At 39.3% G+C, this 22,846-nt stretch overlaps 1 protein-coding gene across 14 annotated transcripts in view; it reads right to left on the bottom strand.

The window, feature by feature from the left end:
* The window catches only part of Pam (peptidylglycine alpha-amidating monooxygenase), a 296,974-nt gene that overhangs the window by 122,017 nt on the left and 152,111 nt on the right, over nt 1-22,846 (bottom strand). For 13 of the 14 annotated variants that reach the window (XM_060368297.1, XM_060368299.1, XM_060368300.1 and 10 more), the window contains exons 4-5: nt 20,742-20,799; nt 10,531-10,618 (exon numbers count right to left, since the gene is read on the bottom strand). In XM_060368297.1, the coding sequence (XP_060224280.1) occupies nt 10,531-10,618; nt 20,742-20,799 (146 nt within the window). Of the gene's footprint in view, nt 1-10,530; nt 10,619-13,455; nt 13,570-20,741; nt 20,800-22,846 lie in introns of those variants that run through there. The other variant, XM_060368301.1, reaches the window with a different exon arrangement.

Raw genomic sequence — 22,846 nt, forward strand, 5'->3', positions numbered from 1 at the left:
TGAGAATTGTGTTTTGGAACAAATGTCTATGACATCCTCATGCCAAATGTGTTAAAGGGCTCAGGGTTTTGGACAGTGCCCAAAAGTATACACATTTTCTTGGCTTCTTTGTATAATAGTTAAGGAAATGAGGCTGTCAGACGTGATGGACGTTACACCTTACTCCTTGTAAGCTATTAAATCTTACAGCTTTGGGTGGCAATTTTCATACCTTTCAACAAGGATCATAAATGTACAAGTGCCTAGCATTGGTGTGATGACAGAGTTAAGATAATTGTTTTCTGTGACATGGAAGTCAGATTTCAATGTATGACTATCCAGAAGCAGATGGACATAAAACAGGAAATGTTGGTTTAGTAAATATTTCTAAGCTCTACATTTATGCCATGTGCTGGCTCAAAATGTTTCAGACACCTCCCCAAAATATCATCCCATAGTGCATAAGACCTTTAATGATCTGAAACCTCATTATACTTCCAGAGAAAATGGCTCTGTTAATTCCGTGGACTGTCCATTTCTCATTTCTCTGGTTTCCGCTGTTCTTTTTGTCTTGGAGACTCCTTTCTAACTCTCTGCTTGAAAAGTATGCAGTCTCAGGTTGGTCTCGGTTTGGGAGGAGAGAACCAACCCCTGATACTAATAATGACACTGCTACATTTGCAGATGGGAGATTAGCATGGTTGTCTTCTAAGAGGCTCCACCCGGCAAAGGATTGAAACAGATGTTGAGACTCACAACCAAAGATTGGATGGAGCATGGAGAGCCTTATGGAAGAGCTTGTGAAAGGATAGAAGGAGCCAGAGCAGATAGGAGCTTCAGAAGAATATCAACAGAGCCAACTGATCTGGGACCAGGGGGGCCTGCGAAGACTAAATCACCAACCAAGGACCATGCATGGACTGGATCTAGCCCCACCACACATATGTACCTGATGGGCAACTTAGTCTTCTCATGGGTCCCCTAGCATGGGGAGCAGGGGCTGTTTCTGACATGGACTCTGTTATATGCTTTTCGATCACTTCCCTCTGGTAGGGCTGCCTTGCCAGGCCACCCATAAAAGAGGATGTGTTCAGTCCTGATGTGACTTCAAGTGCGGGGGTGGGTTAGTGGGGGCTCCTCTTCCCTGAGGGGTAGCAGAGGGTGAGGGATATAGAGGGAAAGAAGACAAGGCCAGGAGGCAAGGAGGATGGGGATGTAAAGTGAACAACTAAATAAATAAAGTTAAAAGTTAAAAATATATATACAGTCAACTTCAAGACCGAGTTTTAGTTCTCCCCAGGGAATTCTCCTCTGGCCTCATCACCAATTCCCCTTCTTTAACCATAGCACTGTTCTAGACTCTGCCTACTCATCTATCTCATCAACCAGACTTGGGGGGGGGTCTTGAGGTTTGAGGTGATACTTTCCACCCTGTACTCACAGTATTTGCGATTCTGCCTGGCAGTTAGCACTACGGGTACAGTTTGTTTCTTTCACTTCCCATGTTCAGATATGTTAGTAATTTAGTGGACTAGAATACTGCATGGTCACATGTAAAATAAGAATTAAAAATTTATGACCAAAGCAAAGTGTAAGTACTGACACATTTGAATCGTTACTTGCCCGGCTTCTCTTCACTGTCTCAGGAATGCTGCAAATGGGCTGCACTTTGAAACCAAGTCTCTCAGTTCAAGCAAGTCCAAAGGTCACACAACTAAGCCACAGTTCACAGCTCTGGCTGTCACAGTTTCATCACAACTCATGACACTGATTTATCCGTAGAGAATATCATATGAAGATAAACTGTAACGATACTATCATGCCTGAAGATGCAATTTGCACACCCAATTCTAAAGTAAAATTTCCAGGTGGAATCACAAAGTCAAATAATTTCATGTTCTACATTTGGCAGGTCTGACAGAATAACCACTTCAAAAATAGATCTTGGGACTACAGAGATGACCAAGTGGCTAAGAACACCCGCTGCTCTTCCTGGAAACCTAAGTTTGGTTCTTAGCACCCACATCGGGTTCACAACCACCCATAAGTCCAGCTCCACGGCGCCTGATAACTCTTTTGGCTTCCATGGATACCTGAATACATACATACATACATATATACATACATACATACAGAGAATATACATACATACATATACACACAATCAAAATTTTAAAAAAATCGTAGCTTGTGGCTGGAGAGATGGCCCAGTGGTTAAGAGTACTGACTATTCTTCCATAGGGGCTGAGTTTGGTCACCAGCACTTACGTGGTTATTCACTAACAGTTGTAACTCCACTCCCAGAGAGTCTGACACTCTCTTCTTGTGGGTGTTACACACGGTGGTGCTTGCACAGACATGCATACAGAATAAATGTCCAGGCATAAAATATTTGTTTTAAAAATCTTGGCTTAATTAAAGCAACTTTTACATATATATTTTAAAATGTATTAAATACATGACTGAGAAATGATGACTCACAGAAAGATGCCAAGATACTGAAACTAATCTTCAATCTAAGATGAGTGTGAGTGTGAGAACAAAATTAAGAAAGTAAAATGAGAGGTCAAGAGAGAAGAGTTTTGATGATTACACAACTGAGTGGCACACGACAGTTTCATATACTGTTAACAAAACATGACATTGTTGGTTTAAAGGGTGGGTCAAAAATTACCATTTGAAATTAGGATGGTTCTGGATTCTTGGGCGTTCCCTATGAAAGCCTTTCACAGACTATTTTCTGATTGTGCCAAGCACTGAAGAGAGCAAGTCTATCACGTTGAATATTCTATGTGAGTGACCATGAAAGCCCTCTCTGGTTATATCTGTTAAAGGGTATTTAAAATCCAATGTTGTTTAGGAAGGCCAGGCAATGATACCTTATCATTTCTTTTGGCTAAGATAATAAAACCCAAGTTGTCAGGTCTTATAGTTAAATCTGTATGGTGATGTGATGGTTAATGCGAATTGTCAATTTGACAGGATCTAGATTCACACAGGAACAGCTTCTAGGCACAATTGTGTGGGTTTACTTAGCTGCTGGGCATGCCTGTGAGAAGCTATTTTGATTAGGTGAATTGATGTAGTAAGATTCGTCTTAACCGCTATTTGTGCCATGTGGGGTGGGGTGCAATCCTGGATTCTATATGGATAAGCTGAGCTGAGACCTGGCAATTAGCACTCCCTGCTTCTCACTGCAGGTGTGGTGGGACCAGCTGCTCAGGCTCCTGCTGCCTTGCTGTCCCTGCCATGTAGACGTTTGCTTGCCAGGAGAGCTGAAGTAAGTCCTTTTCCTCTAGTTGCTTTTGTAAGGGAATTTTACTATAGAAACAGGAAAAGAAACTAATACGGGTAGGCCTTAAATTCTAAGCAAAATGCATTAAGTATCTAGTAACCACAGCCAGAAAAGTTAGCACGGCTAGAGAGTTTTTGTTTCTTGTTTTGAGAAATGCAACATAATAACTGGCATGGGTGGGATGTTGCCGCCTTTTAAAATTGCCCTGGTCTGAGTTAACTACCCAAACGCCATCAACTGCTTTATAGCCTATAGAATACTTCAGATTATTCTATGCGGACTTCAGTGCAGCAGCTTTGCACCTGCACAGGAATTCGAAGACCACCTCATTAGGAAGCTAAAGAAGAATGGTAGCAGCTCGATAAGCGGCATTCTGAAGGAACCACCCGACACCCCCTCACCCCGGTGAGAGAGGCAATAAAGTCTGTATGCACTGAGGATTCGCAGCACAAATTCTTAGTCCGAACAAGGCCACCCTTCCATGGAAGTGGCACACTGCGTACTTTACGGACATCTCAGACCTTCCTCTTTAACATCAAATACGGCAGGGTTAGAAGCCCTGCTTAATGGACAAAGAAACATCAAGACAGGGTGAATTAGTTAAAAAATGCCTGTGACAACTTCTAATGCAAAATTTGAACCCAAGATACTTAATCGTGTCTTATGGCATAATGTCACTACTCTGTGTAACTTGGATGCTACCCTTGTAAGGAAAGACAATCAGAACTGTACAGCGCGTTTCATTTAAAAATATCAACTTTATCTGTGTTGATGGTGAAGAGACTGTCTGATCCTTCGGAGATGGGGCCACTGACAGGCGTGAGCTGCCATGTGCATACTGGGAATTGAACCGGATCCTCTGGAAGAGCATCTAGTGCTAGTGCCCTTAACTGCTGAAGCATCTCTCCAGCCCATATATTACCAAGCATGGCACTAGTAACCAACTACCATCAACCCCAAAGTACACAACTAAAATTATTAGCCCGAGAACATAATTAATCATTGTTGGCCCAGAGTTAGCATGGATACCATACCAACTATACTATAACCAGTGGATATATGTTTTCTTTTCTTAAAATATCTTATTTTTATTTTGTATGTATTGTTGTATTTTGTATGCCTGTATATATGTCTGTGTGAGGGTGTCAGAGTCCCTGGAACTGGAGTCACAGACAGTTGTAAGCTACCATGTGGGTGGGTGCTGGGAATCGAACTTAGTCCTATGGGAGCAGACAGTGCTCTTAACCACTGAGCCATCTCTCCACCTCCAATATATGTTTTCTATACTGATATAGGTAACTCAGTTATAATATTAGTTAATATAAAAGAAAAGGTAGACTGAGGCTGCAGCTCAGTTGACAGAGTTCTTTTTGTTTGTTTTTTTGTTTGTTTGTTTCCGTTTCTCAAGACAGGGTTTCTCTGTGTACCTTCGGCTGTCCTAGGCTTGTTTTATAGACCAGCCTGGCATTGAACTCAGAGATCCACCTGCCTCTGTCTCCCTGAGTGCTGGGATTACAGACGTGTTTCACTGTGCCTGGCTGTATTCTTAACATAATATAAGCAGGACTATGTAGTTTAATCCTAGCATTCAAGACATGGAGGCAAGAATCAGCTCAAAGTCAGCAAGGAGTACAGAATTTTTCTAAATAAGTTAAATAGCAAATAAAGGGAAATGGAAGACAGTTAATTCTAGTCGAGCAGAAACTTGTGACAAAATACTGCCTTTAAATGCATAGGTACCTGATAAAACAGGATCAGATGAATGGGGAGGAGGTCACCCCCTATCAGTGGACTTGGAAAGGGGCAGGGTGGAGAGGAGGGAGGGAGGGTGGGAGTGGGAGGGAATGAGGGAGCGGGACACGGCTGGGATACAGAGTTAATAAAATGTAACTGATAAGAAAAAATAAAAATTAAAAAAAACTACCAAAAATGCATATATAGTGCCTAAAATGAAGGATAGTATGGATTTTGTAGGATTGCTATTTTTCTGATGCTGAGAAGGTTGTCCAATTTGTTGAATGCTTTGAAGTTTCTTATGGCAGAAAAAACAAAGGCAGTACCGCAGAAAACATTTGTGAACGTTAGCTATGGGGTGTCTGGTGATGAGTATCCAGGATGCAGACAAGCTGCAAAAGGCAGGATGCACAAATCCTGCTTCCAAGTCATCATTATGATCAGGAGACAAGCAGCAAGGCTGTGGCTTTGCCTAGCAAATGTCATCACTAAGATAAAAAGCCATTTAGATGAGTGAGAAAGCGGAGTGTATTACATACAGGCACACATATGCTCTAGCTAGGTTCTTCACTCTCATCAGCATCTATAACCCTGTGGAGATGGTGGCATTTAAAAAGACACAGCAGGTGGTTAATAAATAGACGCAGTTGAAAGGGATTTAAGCTAATTCTTCAGAGGATGGCAAAGCACTCTACTGCTTTAACTGGAGAATGATGCTAAGTTAGAACAGCTGGAAATGGCCTCCCTTAGCCAGCTGGGACTCACCTCTTAAAAAAAAAAATCAAACAACTTGTAGAAACTCTGATTTTTAAAGATGAGTTGGTCATAAGTATCATTTGGAATAGTTTTAAAATAAAAAAGTAATTATAAGCACTAAACATAATTTTAGCTATGCAGAGATAATCATACCGAAGCACAAGGCTGGACACAAATTTAACAGACTAACTCTAACAGACTGATATTTGGGTATTTTTTTCCAATTTATATTATTCTGTGCTTTTGTCATCATGGTATTTTGGGTCATGTAAATAATTTAACTGATAAGCAAATGACATAAAAATATTCCCATTAGTGGGTACCATGCAATAATTGATGCTTAAATTGCTTTACACATATGTATCCCCTTGAACATTCAAAGCATTTGTCAAGTTTTGGAAACAAACCCTTTAATTTTCTTGAAGTATACAGCACAGAGTTATTATCTGTAGTTACTGTTCTCTAAATTAGTGCCCCAGTTCATCCAATATTTTGAAGACAAAAAGCTCAGCTTGCCCTAAGGTGTTCTGCACTCAAGAGAACAGAAAATGTAGAACCCTACAATCACATATTTAAAAAATTAAACTAATAATAATAATGATAATAATAATAATAAGGGAACTCTAGGGCACAGAGGCAGCTTGACAGTTAAGAGCACTTTGTGGTCTTACAAAGGATCTGAGTTGGTTCCTATTTCCTATGTGGCAGCTCACAGGCCTCTGTAATACTAGTTCCAAGGGACCCAACACTCTCTTTTGGCTTTGTAGGCACGATGCAGAAGCATGGTACACATACATGCATGTGGATGAACACAGGTACATCACATAAAATAAAAGTAGGTAAATCTTAAAAAAGAATAGCAGTTCAAAATTATTATCCTAAATACCAAATAATTTATCTAAATGAAAATCATGATTTTTTTTTTCAAATTTGGACACTCTCGGTGAATAACTATTTATTGACTAAAATACCATAAGGATGCAATAATACATTCATAGAAAAGAACAATGCAAATTTTATTTTCCAAGATATGCCTCCTGGCTAGTTATTAGCAGAGAATATTTATATTCAGCAGGGTTTATAACCTACGTTTTCTTTTTATCCCTAAAAGAAGGGCTAGAGATGTGGTGAGTAGCGGAGCACCTGCTTAGGCTCAAATTCAGCCAGAAATCTGCTGTGCTCATGGGTTGCAGCTCACATATAGTCCAGCAAATCATACCATTGCCATCTTTGCTCCTGTCTTCCTGCTATCTGTCACCGTTGGTCCCCAGATGTGGCTAATTGTGTTCAGCATTAACAGGCGGTGACCGAGGGTATTACATTACGTCTGACAGGTACTGCTGCCTTCATACATGGGTCATCAGAGAGGCTGCTCCATCAGCTGGTCCCTATCTGCATCCTCCAGAGGTATGTTAATTTGGAACTGAGCATCAGGCCCAGTCGAACCATAAAGAGACCACCCCACAGTATATTAAAAGGTTCACATCAATGTATGCAGTTTAAGTGCACATGCATATAATTAACTAGACACATTAACAGTGTGAGCTGCTAATTTGGAACGAGACACAAAAGACCAGAATGTGTGTGGAAGGAAAAAAACTTTAAAATTAAAATGACTACATAATGAAAACTGCTTCATGCTGTGTCTACTATTTTCATGTAAACTTAATATAACTGTAAATATACTTTAATGAACAGTAGAAAGAGGCAATTACAAAGAGCAAAGGAGGGCAGCTCCGCAGTGAAACATCAGAGCAGCTCTTTGCCTTCATATTAAAAGTGCTGCCTGAAGACAGAGGGTGAATTATAACTTCATAATTTCAGGGAAAAATGCTTTCTATATTAAAGACACATGCCTTTTTGCCAATAAACTGGCAATAAAAATGAAGCCTCCTGTGAAAAAGGCACTGGGGAGGGAGGGACAGAAGAGAATCCCACTAACAAACAAGAATCAGGAAATCCAAGCTTGACTGATTTAAAAAAAAAAAAAAAATCTGATTAGGTGTTTACACTTTGTTAAAATAGATTTGTTTTCTCTGAAGAGTTTCCTTGAGCATAAATGAGTTATTGATATTACTAAGTATTAAAAATCTGTACAGATATCACACTGAAAAATATATGTGAGAGTTGGAAAGTCTGTATTTAAGTGCCATCTATCTTCGAAAACTTGAATACTAGATTTGCAGCTCAAAGTGAGTATGATCAGTCTTGTTTCTCAAACTTCAGAGAAGAATCCAGAACTTTTGACACTGACATATTTTTTTTTTCTAGTAGAGTGCTCCAGGTGGGAGGAAAGGAAGGCAAACATTGGGGAAAGAGCCACAGACTCTCCAGCACTGTGCTTGCCAAGCAGTGGGGCTGGGAGGAAAAATGTCCTTTGAAGCCACCTAGAAGTGTTCAGTCCACGAAGTGCCATGAATTCTAATTTTATTTTATTTTATTTTATTTTATTTTATTTTATTTTATTTTATTTTTAAGGAGAGGAATGGAGCCTGCCAAATACTGGAGAGAAAATAATCTATATTAACTTTAACTGGAAAGCAAGGCTAGACTGTGAAGGCCAAGTGAGGAGGGAAGTTTTACTTTAATGCATGTCTTCAACTTTGCATATTGAACAGCTCCTGTACCTGCTTTCAAATGTTAAACGAAGACTTTGGGCTTGGCTAAAAGAAGATGAATAATAGCATCAATTATTTTTCTTGTTTTATGGTTACACAGTCAATTATTACAAATCTGTAGATTAAATGGGGACGCAGGCTACCAGGCAGATATTTTCAATTACATTTAAAATGATGCGGATTCAGTGTTACACAAAATTCTAATTACCTGGTAGTGCCTCACACTGACAACGCTCAGCAGAGGTGGGCTTGAGGTGGGTCTTCCTCTGCACACGCTGCCTTTCTCGGTGGACTCAGACGGTGTGCAGTGCATACTTACAGAATTACAAAGGGGCTTTATGACTGACCTAGCGTAAATCTAAAAATCAATAAACCCAACAAGTTCTGTAGTCTCCACAGGGCATCCAGCTGTGGGTTTGCTTCTTTCTCCCTTTTCTTCCATTGTCTTTCAAACGCTAATTTTAGCAGAGCAACATACACAGACACAGGAGTCACCACACAATTCCACTTTTACTGGTGGTTTCTTAGATTCCCCCCTCCCGAACCTGGAAATCTTTGGCGGTGTATTCTACATATAAATGTTCTATAAAGATAAAGTTTCAAGACAGTACATTTAAGAAGGCCAATAAATCCTTGAAGTGCCAAAATAATGTGATTGTTTTGATATTCCTTTGATATATAAAAAAAAAGCAAAGAGAGCTTTCATCTTAAATAATTTTTTTTTTTAGCAGTTAGGGTCGTCATAGCATTAAGTGCTGGTGTGTTTTATCATTTCTCTAGGCCACGTGAAGCCAAAGCACACATTCCTTCTAGCTATTTAATCACTCTGTTCTAAAAGACTATATTGCTAGTTGCAGAAGAGGTATTTTTAAAGTATATGAAATAAAGGGTGTGATTTGTTAAATAAGATTCAGAAAAGACTGTCAAAGAATAATCTTTTAATGAAGAATTTTATTTACAAAAAATTATTAAAGAGATAAAACAATAATGCTGCTACCAGAGGATATTAACCTCGATTTGCTGATTCTGTTTTCATATAAACGTAGTCATGTGAGTTTGGTTCCTATGTGATATGCCCATTACATCAAATAACTTAAGCCTATTAACAAACGCTTTGATGGCACTTGGTCCATGGAGATTCCCACTAATTGCCTCATGCTTTTCAACGTTTCTAATGCATATTACAATTGTTTATTATAAAAATGACTAGAAAGCAGTTGCTGCAAGCCTCTCATCAGACTAATGAATATTAGGATACACTGAGAAAGGTTTATCAGTCTACATGATTATGCAGGAGCAAGATATCAAAGCAAATGGCTTCTCAGTGCGTGGCAAAACATGGCAGTCATTCTGGACCGCTCAAAATTTATCCATGATTCTGACTGCCAGTGAGAAAATAGAAGGTTTAGAATGCATTGGTATTTTCAGATTTCACAGATCTTTTATAACACTGAAGAATAAAAATGCAAGAGAAAATTTTGAGACATAGTTATAGCATTAGTTTCTGGGGTTAGACAACATATTTACGGCAGAACTTCCGCATGTCACCTACAGCCATTCTGCAATAGGCTTTTAATAATGGTTTATTGAGTAATCATGGCATGATAAAAAGCTCAGCAGAGTGATTAAAATAATTCCTAAAACTGGAGTTGTTACTTAATAAACATTAGAAAATATGGCCAAATTGAAAATATCTGGACTTTGTAATCAGACATTTTAAGGTATGCCTTGTGCTCCACCCAGCTGCTTTCTTGAGTGAATTAGTAAATCCGAGTTTCTGGCTTCTTGTCTGTAAGACCTGGATAAGAGCCCTTGCTTTGCAGAGACATTAAGAAAAATGAAATGACCTTGTACAGCATATGGGACCAAAAAATCATCAATGAACAGAACTGCCATGCTCTTTAGATGGAAACATGAACTGTACAAAATCTGATATCAGAGTATCAATAATCTAATGTTATAGGCTTTGTGTGAATATTTAATTAGTGACAAAGACTGACACTGAACAGTGGGCTAAATAATTATGATAATCACATGATGTCCATGAACAGTGTTATCTGCCTACTAATCAACCATAAAATCCTTACACAAATCACTTGGTACTTGCAAAAAGCACAGGTATTCTACTGTGAAACCATCACTCCTTACCAGTAACTTCCAGTAGATGAAGGCATATTGCATCCAAAAAGTAGCATATGATGGACAGTATCCATGCTGGCACGAGGCTTGAAGTCAACTGTCATGAGAAAATGATACACAAATGTGAATACAAGTTATACGTATGTGTGTGTGTGTGTGTGTGTGTGTGTGTGTCAATGTCCCAAGGGATTACATCTTTGAATAGTTTGAATATCTATATTAAAAATATGCTTTGATGCTTTAATGGTAAAATGCCCTGATGTTTGACATTCTTTAAGATGTGTATAAGTTAATAATTTGATTTATGAATATAGTAAACTATTGCATGTTAAAAAGAAAGAATAATAATTAGCAGGCTAGTGAAACTGCTGTTAACACACATACACAAATTGCCATTAACATACATACAAACACAGTTAAAAATGAACTGTCCCTTTTAATGTAGCGAGTGCATTATGTGGTTATAATGTGAAAGCTCTAGGCTATTTATTCACAATATATTTCCTTTCTACTTTCAGCAGAGCGCTGTGTGCCAGAAAACAATGCACGACGGTGCAGTAAAACAGAAGTCACAGCGAGTGGTCAAAACATGAGCAAAAGGATTCACAACATATCTGTAACACCTTAAAAAGCAGTAGTGGTCATTGTGCACATCCAGTGCACACACATGTACACATACACACGAAGAGAGAGAAAGAGAGAGGGCGGAGATTCCCCCAGAAACACAAATATATGTGCAAATACCACTTTATAAAAACAGAAGTGGAATTCTGCCCTAGGGGCACCCAGCAGTGGCACTCGTACAATGGTATTTCTCCTTTTCTCTCAAAATCAGCAGCGGGAGGTACTACAGTAAGCAAAAGCCAATGCAGAACACAGACATAAATGTCACAGTTCTGTTATCAATTGTTGATACTGAGCTTTGGCTCCCTTTCATGGATGGGAGTTTTGTCTCTTTTCGTCCTCACTGAAAGTGCTACCTGTGATGTAGTAGCAATGTATGTGATAGCACTTTACACAAAAATGCAAAGTCATCTCCTGCAAAGTGTGTCTTACAGCACCTTTAGCCCATTTTTATCTGGCTCCGAGACAAAATTAATCAAGCACCATTTGTTGTTAACATACACACTAAGACATGAGTATTATCAAATAAAAACATTCCATATCAAATCGTGGCACAGGACTTGTAGGGCCTGGCAACCTGACTTAACGATTTTCACAGGAAACCATACGCCTTTCGTGTACTGCACTGACAACAGGAATCTAAAGTTGAAGTACCGCCACTTCAAAAGCTCGCAAAGAGGACGCCTAGAACACGGGCTTACTATAACCTGAGCCTCTGTTCTCTCTAACAAAGAGGACAGCGGAACTAGGAGACTGCTTTGCTTTGGAAGCTAAGAATACACTGAAAGCTTTGCCAGCTCGTAATCGAGAGAAGCTCGTCACGAGTTAGCAAGAGAATCAGAAGAGGGCAAAGGATGTGGGTGCAGCCTGGCTGGGACATCAGTCACCCCATTGATGGCCGGGGGTGACTCGGTGGATCAGGCTGGCTGGGCGGGTGTCCCCTTCCTCCCACACTGCTCCATGTGCCCCACTCCAGAAGCTGCATGCCCCAAAGAGGAAAACCTTCCCAGAACAGAGGACCAGCCTTTGGCCAAGGGTATACGAGTAACTGCATTCCCCTGCTTCCGAACAAGCGCACAAGGTCTATTTTTTATTTTTATTTATGTGTTTCTGCATGCACATATGCCATGAGTTTTAAGTTGCCCACAAAGGTTGGTAGAGGGTGTGGATCCCCTGGAGCTGGAGTTACAGGTGGTTGTAAACTGTCCAATGTGGGTGCTGAGAATGGAACTCAGATCCTCTGAAAGAACAAGAGGTGCTCTTCATGGCTGACCCACTTCTCCAGCCCCTACTTTAGTGCTTTTCCTCCCAGCAAAAAAGTCTGTGAAGGGCTTTCAAGTAAGAGGCTGACTTCTGGCCTCTTGTATAAACTGTGTTGATTTCATCCCCTTACTAGACGTAGGTGCTTTTCTGACCATTGAATCAATGCTAGAACTTGGGTGTGACACTTGGGGGCAGGTGTAGAAGGAGAGAGAAATAATTCCATTTGGGAGTCACTCACAGACTGAATGTGGAGCTGTGGGGTGGCCAGGAGTAGGAACCTTAGAGAAGGCTCAGGACAAAGGGACAGAGAAAGCCCTGCACTGTCAGGATTCCCTTAGAAAATGTCAATTGGGTTGTTTTCTGTTAATGCTGCGAGGGCGTTGTGGGGAATCAAAGCAAAAACCTTTCTTGGAGAAAAGGTGAGCTATCAGGAATTCTATAAAAAGAGATTCAGATGAGAGGGACTGTTCATGAAGGCAACCAATAAGCCATGTTTTGGCTTTTCCAAGGAGAGAAAGGGAATGAACATGTCTAGGCGTGTGCTTAGACCCTAGGGTCTTATGACATCCTGTGGGCAGTAAAGGGGAAATTCTCTAACCATCTGTTTCAAAAACTCATTCTGAAACACTTTCTTAAGTATGACTTATTTGCTTTACATCAAACCTTTGCTAGATATAAGTTTGATTTTGCTTCTGAAGTAAAAAAAAAAAAAAAAATCCACCTTTAAGCAGTGGCCAAAGAAAATTTCACAGTTCCCACTTACAAGAACTATCCTAAAATGAATTCCCCCCAAAACTTATTCTTCTTGATTCATACATTCCTCCAGAAACTCAAGATGTGATTTAAATGCCAAAGAAAGGTATAGGTACAAGGTGAAAATATGATGCTAGCCATCTTTCTTCATGTCCTAATGAAAAATATATCTAAGTATGTTTATAATTATATCTCACAGTACAGTTCATTGAAAACTGAAATAAAAAAATACCTCAAGTTTTAAAAAAGCGTCATATTGAAATGTAAACCTAAAGCAGATGCCAGATGACTTACAATAACGTAGTGCTTGGAAAGTTCCATTTCAGCGGGACAAGTATGCGAAGAGAGGTTGACAGGCTCATTTCCTGGGCTGTTTTGATGCCTATGGAAATGCCGAGGCTCCAGCCACTGTGAGCATGATGAAAGTCCACCAAACAGAAGCCATATGTGTGACAGAACAAGAAACAAAATTTACAAAAATAAAATTGTATCTTTAAAGAAGTTGCTCCTTTCCTGCTAATCCTTTGATGTTCTATCATATGCCGAAAAAAGAAAGGATCCCAGGGGAAAGAAGGTGGGGGGTAATAGTAGAAACAGTGCCACATGAGAGCACTGTTCCACCAGGCAGGAAAAACAAAGCCTTGGAAGGGTGACAGATCCCTCAGAAGACAGCCTTGTGAGAACGGAAGGGAGTGTTACAGCTGATTAGACAGCAACTGCCGCCAGTTTTCCAGGTGGGCAATAAGGTAGCAGTGCTTACCTGCAAAGGATGCTAATTGTTATGCACATGGGCAGGAAAAACTGTATAGGTAAACCCTAAGAACTAAATACATTTGAAGGAAAAAGACTGGGGAAACAGTAACTCAGGCAGGTCAGTGAAAAGAAAGAGGTGACTGTGAAATGCACAGCCTAGAGGACTCCCCAGTGGGCAGCTGGGGATTTCATTTCACTCAAAATGAAAGACAACAACATACATTATTTATGTGGGAAGAACAAAAGATGAATGACAGAGTTCCAGAGCTCTAAGCAAAGACTGTTATAGCTACATGAATTTCTAGGGACTTGTGGCCTCCTTTAGTGAGCATCAGAATGTAACCAGGGACACACACATTTCTAAGGCTGTGACCTGGGAGAATTTTTCATTGAACACTTGGTTCTCTCTCTGTATTTCCTTTCCAAGTGGATTTCCAGGTCTAGGTCTACATGTCAAATTGGATGCATCAAACATGTGATGTGGAAAGATGTGAAGAACGCACTCAGCCTAGTGGAGGAGCCAGCGACCTGGAAGATATCCGTGTGCACATGAACAACACTGTTAACAAATGGAAATGGCTACATTATCCCTTTTAAGCTAAGGATATGAATTCGAGGAAAACCACCTCCCTTGAATACTTACCTATAGACCACATGAGCATGCATGTGTATGCATAAGAATGTGTAAAACTGTTGAGGTACCTGTTCTTAACTGTTTCTATTTCTTCCCAGTGGAATGATTCTGGATTAATAAATGGCTTCTTTAGTATACTAGAAATACTAGACGCTGTCAAATAATTTTTGTCAATGGTACTTTTCCGTTTGTGCTATGCTTCAGAATTACTTAGGAAAATTAAAAAAAAATACTGTAGGCTTGGTTTACAGTCAAGTGGTAGAAGGCTTGCCTATCAGAGGTGATCCTAATTACAGCTACACTTTTAGGAGCTGAATATATTTTACTGTGTTTGATTCGTCAGGTTTTGGTTAACTACTATTAGTAAAGTTTAGATTTCCTTGATCTTTTAACTGTAGTGAGTGAAAAAAAAATGTCTCTTTGAAAATAAAATTTAAGAACAATTTATAGAGATGAAAACTGAGATTTTCTAATTGCCCTATTAAGAGATTCCTAAAGCTTTATAGTGGGCATGTCATTTTTTTTGGGATGAGCTCTAGCCAGCAAAAACATGGAGTGGCTTTTGACTAAGTCTGCATCTATAATAAAAAAGCAAGTATAGAGGTTGCTCAGTAGCTAAAGGCATTCTGCTAAAGCTGACAAATATAGTTTGATTCCTTAAGAACCCAAATGGTAAGAAGAGAACTTCCAGAAGTTGGCCTCTGACCTCCACACATGGTATCTGCCCCCATAAAAAAAAGTAGAAAAAATATTAAAGTGATTTATTCAATTAATATTCTAGTGATTCAAGCCATATTCAACAGAACTGGGGAAGTGTACAGCCAAGAAATTGAGTAATATGAGATATTGAAAAAAAAAGACCTCAGTTCTTAATATTACTCCCTTAAGCATTTCTTCATACCCACAAAATAAAGATTATTCTTCAAAACTGCTGAAGGAACTGAAGATTGTAATGTTCTGAATTGTAATTTAAATGTAGGATATGATGAACCTTAATGTTCACAATATTGTACTTGAGAAAAAAAATACAGCTGTAAAGATCTCACACTACAACCCATTGCCAGCATGTGAGAAGCCTGAAGCAAACCCCAGCCATTTCCTACCAGCTACCCCACAACACAGGGCAATCCTGCACTAAAGGACCTTCTACTTAACAAAGAGCTGCCACTAACTCTTACTAATACCAACAATTATGTACAATTTATAACGAATTTATAACAGTTTACAAGAGCTGTCAGCTGCTGTTGGAGAATTAATGAAGAAACACTTTGAACATAAATTTCTTTTTTTTTTTAACATAAATTTCAATCCCAATGAATGAACAAAGAAAGTTCAGTGTAAAAGTCCAGATGAAACCGCCTTTAATGGTAATAGGAGAATGAACTAAGGAATCAATAAATATATTTTATCAGCCAAGCTGTAGGACATAAAATTGTATAAGCATTCATTACGCTATACTTTTATATATTTTGTATATTTCTCTAGTGGTCCCAAATTCATTTCCTACAGAATGAATTCCTGTTTTAGCCTTTTAAGGCCATTCATAATCTTGGGCCATTTCCTACCTCTGATTTCAACATGCTTAACACCCTTTACACCTTCTCCACTCTGTAAGACAGAGCTCCTTCCCAGCAATATGCTTGCCAACATTTCTTGGGTGGTACCCTTGCCAGACATGCAGTTACTTCTCCTAAAAACTCTTTCCATGGGGACCTTCTTACTCACAAATAGATGCATCTTGAAGAGAGTAGTGTGGTAACTCCCCCTCATCCCTCATCACATAGCCAGAAGGTAGTAAGGCTGGGATTTGAAGGCAGTGGTCTAGTTGGAACTTACTTTTAACTTCTTGAATATTGTTGCTCAGAGTTATGCTCAGTGAGTTCTCTGCTGCTCATTCTGGGTGGACCCTGGAATGTTTGTCTGTCCTGAAAATATATATGAAATAGTCCAGGTTCCCAGGCCCTGATCAAAACCTGCCTACCTTCCTCTTTGGAATTTCCCCTGGTAGACTATGCTATTGAATCAAATTAAAGACATCCCTGCTCTTAGATTTATAAAACATAATCAGATGGCTCATGCTTCCATTGTGACACTTCTTTATTACCCAAGCATAGCCTTGGGTAATATTAGGTATATTCCTGTCAGAAACATGGACATTTTTAGTGGCTAAAGAATTGAGGACATTGAAAAATGCTCCAAGGAAAGGCTCGGTTACCATGTTTACTTCATGATTAAAACTGAGCAAATGTGCTTCTGTTCATTCACCAGCGACCACTCCTATCATTTACCTTATTTGTGTTATCAAAATAGTAGCTTTCACTAAACAACAACAAACTGGAAGGGCTTCTGATGAGGTCTGGTGATAGGATCACAGCAGCCGCCTGTGAGACAGACGTCTATAAAATTTATGTTGGATAAAATTCTAGTATGAAAAGAAAAGATACCCAGTCAGTCACCTATTTGGAATCAGGAAGGTCATACTGACACATACCGTGTGTACACACACCTTTGTGTTTATTGCTGTCAAGACCGTGAAATGTCCACTAAGCACTGCACCTTGCCTAGACCTTGGTCTTCACTGACACAGTATCTGGTGGGTGTACAGCACCATTAAAATCAATATTTCTGTACTTTTCACCTCAGCATGAGTGTTGTTTAAAGAGCCGTCACATTTGGAAATAGTCTGTTTTAACTGTGCAGTTCTCTAACAGTGGGTCTTTGATAATCAACACAAAGGCCCAGGAAAAAGAGAAACAATAAATCATTAGATTAATTTCATTCACTTCTAAATTCAGCTACATTTTTACAGCGTGATCTTGTGGGTAGGAACCTGCCATCATTCACTAAGGGGAAGACACATTTATTTACTGGCCATCCATGTGAGGGAGAGCAAGTGGATGAAGATGACAGTCAAATTTCTTGGCTGAGTGAGCCGCTGTCACAGCCAATTCCTCTGAGTGTCTGTAAAACACCTTTCAGACAGTGCCACAGTTCAGTGGTCAAATGCAGATTTTATCTTACCTCCGTCCATGCAAGTCTCTGAATTCTTGTTATAAGCAAAGGCAACGTTTTACGAAAAGTTCTAGTTTTGTTCAAAATATAAAATTCCATATCAGCACTAGAGTTAACACCTAATTCAAATTTATTATTTCAGCATAAGTCTAAAAGTACATTATAGATATTATATGCTCACAAATCAGCTTGACATGTGTGTATATCCATTGAATAAGTGTATCTTTAATGAGTTAATTAAGTCTCATAAGCACAGCTACTGAGAATTAATAATTTTTGTATGAGTGTATGCATAAGCATCTGTGGGTCCTATGTACACACACATGAATACATACATGAAGAGAGGATATTATCCTCAGGAACCATGCATCCTAAGAAAAGAAAGAGCAAATAGAGCTGACATAACCCATTTTTTAAATAAAGGGGGAAAAAAAAACCTTAAAATGGAACTTAATCTTTAAAGGAGACTTATCACATCTTATTTATGAGAAAAGATTAATTCTGATGCTCAGAATCTGGAATGAGCCACAAAAAAAGTAGAGACCCCCTGTCATGAGAATCCCTCGAATGGGTACACTCTAGTCCACACGCGACTTCGACTCTGGGACCCTGAGAAGATCCATCTAGTCACCTGTCCAACAGTGTTGGCACCAAGCCACTTCTCTCACTTATGCCTTTGTAGAAATTATCAGTTGAGGCTAGCAGATGGCTTTCAATTCTACACTCTGAATGTGGCTACTACTAAAGGCTGGTGACAGGCTACCTGCTGGACAGTACACCAAAATACTCCTTTCTCCAACAGGTAGGAAAAGCTGTAGCATAAAAGCAATCAGAAAAAGAGAGTCCATCCATCAGTGGATCAAAGCAGATGCAGAGACTCACGGCCAAACTTCGGACAGAGTGCAGGGAGGCTTATGGAAGAAGGAAGATAGAAGGACCCGGAGAGGACAGGAGGCCACAAGGAGACCAACAAAAGCCAAAAAAGCTGGGCCCAGGGGGGACTTCAGAGACTGAAGAATCAACCAAAGACCATGCATAGAGAGGGCCTATGCTCAGATGTAGCCAATAGACACCTCAGTCTCCATGTAGGTTTCCTAGTAAGAGCAGAAGAGACAGTCTCTGACATGAACTCAGTTGCCTACTCTTGATCACTTCTCCCTGGTGCAGCAACCTAGCCAACCCATAGAGGAAAAGGACCAGACAGTCCCGATGGGACCTGATAGACTAGGGTCAGATAATAGAGGAGGAGGATTTCCCCTATCAGGACTAGGGAAGAGGAATAGGGGAGGAAGAGGGAGGGAGAGTATAACCAGGAGGAGATGAGGGAGGAGGCTATAACCAAGATACAAAGTGAATAAACTGTAAATAATAATGAAGGTGATGATGATAAAAGAAAAAAAAAGCATATTGATAAAGAGAAATAAAAGGAAGAAATGCTAAAATGTGCTAGGATCATAGAAGACTTTGTGATGACACAGAGCCAGAGCAGTTTAATCTTAGAAGAGTGATGCCTAGGAAAATAAAGAAACGTTAGTACCCTGGCTCTAACGCAGAGCTTCGTGTTCCCCATGGGTATTCAGTTGCTCAACTGAACATATTTTTACGTGCACTTCACATTTTAAATTATGTGAAAGTGAACACACTAATATGACTACTGCAGTAACACATTCTGAGGTGTATTTATAGTCCTCATAGTGACCAGCCCTGAGACTGCACACTGCTGCCAAACTCCAGAAACAAATCAGCAACTGTTACTGTGAAACCCTCAGTGCTGCCGTGACCTGTGGCCACTGTATTTACACAGGTGTGCATGGTGGCCTTCCCCATAAAGCAAGTGTGAAATGGGAGGAGCTAAAACCACCCCAAACTTAAACTGAGAAGATGTGATACTGGAAAAGCAAAAAATTTTTAAAAGTTTTTATAGGCAAATATTATTCTCTCCTAGGCTGCCAAACATAAGGATATGAATGAGTATATTGTAAGTTACATTTGGGGTTACTCAAAGAACTATAATTAGGGAGTTAAGTTGTTTTTCTATTTTTGAAGTTACTCAGTTTAGACTTGGAGAACACGGACTTTCCTAAGCTTGTTCTTGGTAATGTCCAGCTACTAGACCAAAAGCCCCTCGGGCAATGTTCAGCCTGTTGTGGTGTTACTCTCATTCTCAGGGATCAACTCCTGAGCAATTCTGTACAGAGTGTTATTATAGGCTGTGTTTTGTTATCATTATTGCAGCCAGAATGCGGAGAAAAAACTTCATGCAAATCGTTATGGCTTCCAAGGTCCATAATGGACATTCCTGCGGGAAGCACCTCATGAAAATTCATTCTCAGACTGCCCCATGGCTACAATGTACACATTTTACTAGTCACATAATAGCCATTTCAGACAGCCCACTTGAAAATTAGTTGTGTGGGACCCAAGTACAACTCTCATTACCATTAACTTCCCAACATCCACATTTCAAGCCAGAAAAGAAAAGCAAAAAACAAAACAAAACAAAAGAACACGGATAATTTGTCAATCCTATTCCTTCCCCAAACATTAAAAGTCTGTCATAGGGATGCTTAAATTAAAACAATCTAGATAAAAACAGATGGTGCCTTGTCACATCTCCTAGGTGATTGAAAGACACATCTGGAAAGGACCTGTCATTTAAGAGTCTTCTTCCCCTACAATATAAATAACAGAACGGGTGTTCCTTCTCTTTCTCACTCCTCTCTTCCTCTCTCCCTTCTTTTTCCTCTCTGCTCTCTCTTCCTTTTTTCTTTCTTTCTTTTTTATTCACCTACCTGACTGATGGGTAAAATATTACTCTTCCCAATGTTGATTCTAAGTATCGTCTATTTATAACATGAACCACCGGGTAAACAGTTTTCTGGAATGCAGAGAAATTAAGAGTCCGGACACAGACAGAAAGCCAATATTGTACAAGTGGGACCACACAGCACTAGCGACCACTGACATCCGGTCCTTACCTACTGCTACTCATGAATCTCTCCAGATACAGTTTGTAATCTTGTCTCCAGTGGCTGCCTGCAGTTTCTTTTTGCATTAGGCATGATAAATGCATTTTGGAAATTGACAGCAGAAGATTAATACACTCATAAGCATCAAAGGGAGCCTTCTACTGATTTCAAATAGCTGTTCACCCTTCCCCCACTATCCAAAGAATACTTACTCACAAAGGCTTCCTCATCCACAGGCAGGCGCATGGACATGCAGAAGTATGTGTCGGACTGTTAAAAAGAGAAATATCATAAACTCCATGTTAAACGACTAAGAGTAGGAATGCAGTAAGAACTCTGAGGCGCATGGCCACTAAGACTGTAGGAGAATAACTCCTGCGATGGGAGAATGCCTGCGGAGGGCTGGGCCGCAGGTTAGCACGAGACCGAAGTCTGAATAACTTAGATACATTAATTTTTCCCCCTACGGTGCTTTCATAAACAATTTTGGAACTTGTTTACAAGGGTCATCATCATGAGTATATTTCTAGCAAGGGCACGTTTAAAAGGTGACATTTTAAATGCTTCTATAAAACTATGGAAAATGCGAGATTTGAAAATAGTAAGAAGTAGTTTTGATCGTTGCTAATCATAAAGTTAAATAATTTCCCATATCACTTTACTTATGCCACAAATATTAATTACCACAAATATTAAGAACAAAAGTTAGTTTTAGAGATAATATTGCATATGGTTACCATCTTGTTTTAAATTTTCATGTAATTCGTTGAAGAAATCAAGACAATCTCAAATTAGTCCTTCTTCCCAGTTCTTGTTCCCTTATCTGAACTGTCACTCCTTCTGCTTCAATATTCCAGACATTAACATTACATTCTTTAGTGACCCAGTTGTGCTGACTGTGATAATAGTCCCATATGCTCTGGAAACAAGTCAGCAAGATCACTGGAGTCCACAAGTTCAAGGCCAGCCTGCATATCATAGCGAGACTCTACTTCTAAATAATAAATTAAAGTAATGAAACAAGAAAAACTGAGCAGCAAAAGCTTCAACTTGAGGAGAGCAGGCTTCTGAAAAAGGCCTAAGTGGAAATCTGTATGCAGGGAAGTGTGTGCTAGGGTTGATAATACAAAGGTAGCTGCACTCAGTTAATAATTCATACTTCATACATTACTGTTGCAAAGTGCTAGAATCAACAGACCCCAGCAATACCTACACAGATCATCCAAGTGTCCCTAAAGTAGAGTTAGCAGCTAAAAATCATGCATTTAACCTTTTTTTTTTAAAAAAAAAACCTTTGTCTTAGAAACAAAGAGGTTGAAGTACACAAAACAAGTATGGTAAAATTTGAAAAAAATAAAAAAATTAGTTCAGTCATCATTACTACCTCTGTTTACGACATTTTTTCAGTTGAGAAAACAGTTTCACTTCTTACAATTTCTTTTAGAAAGTAGGTGGTGAAATGCTACAAGTTATTCAAATAGGCTAAGCCCCCAAAAAATCTGGAACAATGAACTTTTTATATGGAACCCAAGAGATATACAGACAAAACAGTGTTTGAACATCTTACTACAATGGCTAAAATTGTTCATAAATGTCTTATACTGTTGAAAACCAATGTTATAAGACATTACTATTATAAAATTAGTAATCTTGATATGCTTTTATATTTGAACATTGGGAGCTATAAGAAATTTAGAAGCCGTATTTTTTTTTTTGACTCTTACAACCCCTGCTGCTATTTCTAGAATTACGCTTATTTTGTGTTAAGCATGAGCTTAGTGTTTTCCTTCTGTTGTGCTACCTAAAGCAAACCAATATGGTAGACAGACACAATCACTCCACTGTAAACCCAGTAAGAAAAATGATGGACCTTTATTGAGATCTTACTATGTAACACTATATTTTCCAATAATTGACTCCTTTCCACCTCAAAAGAAAGTGCTATGATGTAGCTACTATTATACCTACTTTACAGACAGAAAAACTGAGGTAATCCAAGGTTTAATAGCTCTGCAAAGATGTCCTACAGACAAAACTTCCCCCTTGATCAAATTTTAGTCATGCACTTTGGAGCTCTCTTCTCAACCAGGTATAACCTTAGCCTTCCAAAACTTCAGATTCTCAGTTCAAACCTTTTTTTCCTGCCTTCTCCATAGAAATATAGACAGGAGACATGATCAAACACTAACACACGTTTCACAGATAAGTACTGCATCTTTAGGATGACTCTAGCATCTCTTAAGACACTTCATTCTACAAACAAAAATTATTGTCCATACCAGCCTAAAAGAAGTACAAAGGGCTAGGTCCCTGGGTG

The sequence above is a fragment of the Meriones unguiculatus genome, chromosome 15 (genome assembly GCF_030254825.1).
Source record: "Meriones unguiculatus strain TT.TT164.6M chromosome 15, Bangor_MerUng_6.1, whole genome shotgun sequence".
Lineage (NCBI taxonomy): Eukaryota > Metazoa > Chordata > Mammalia > Rodentia > Muridae > Meriones > Meriones unguiculatus.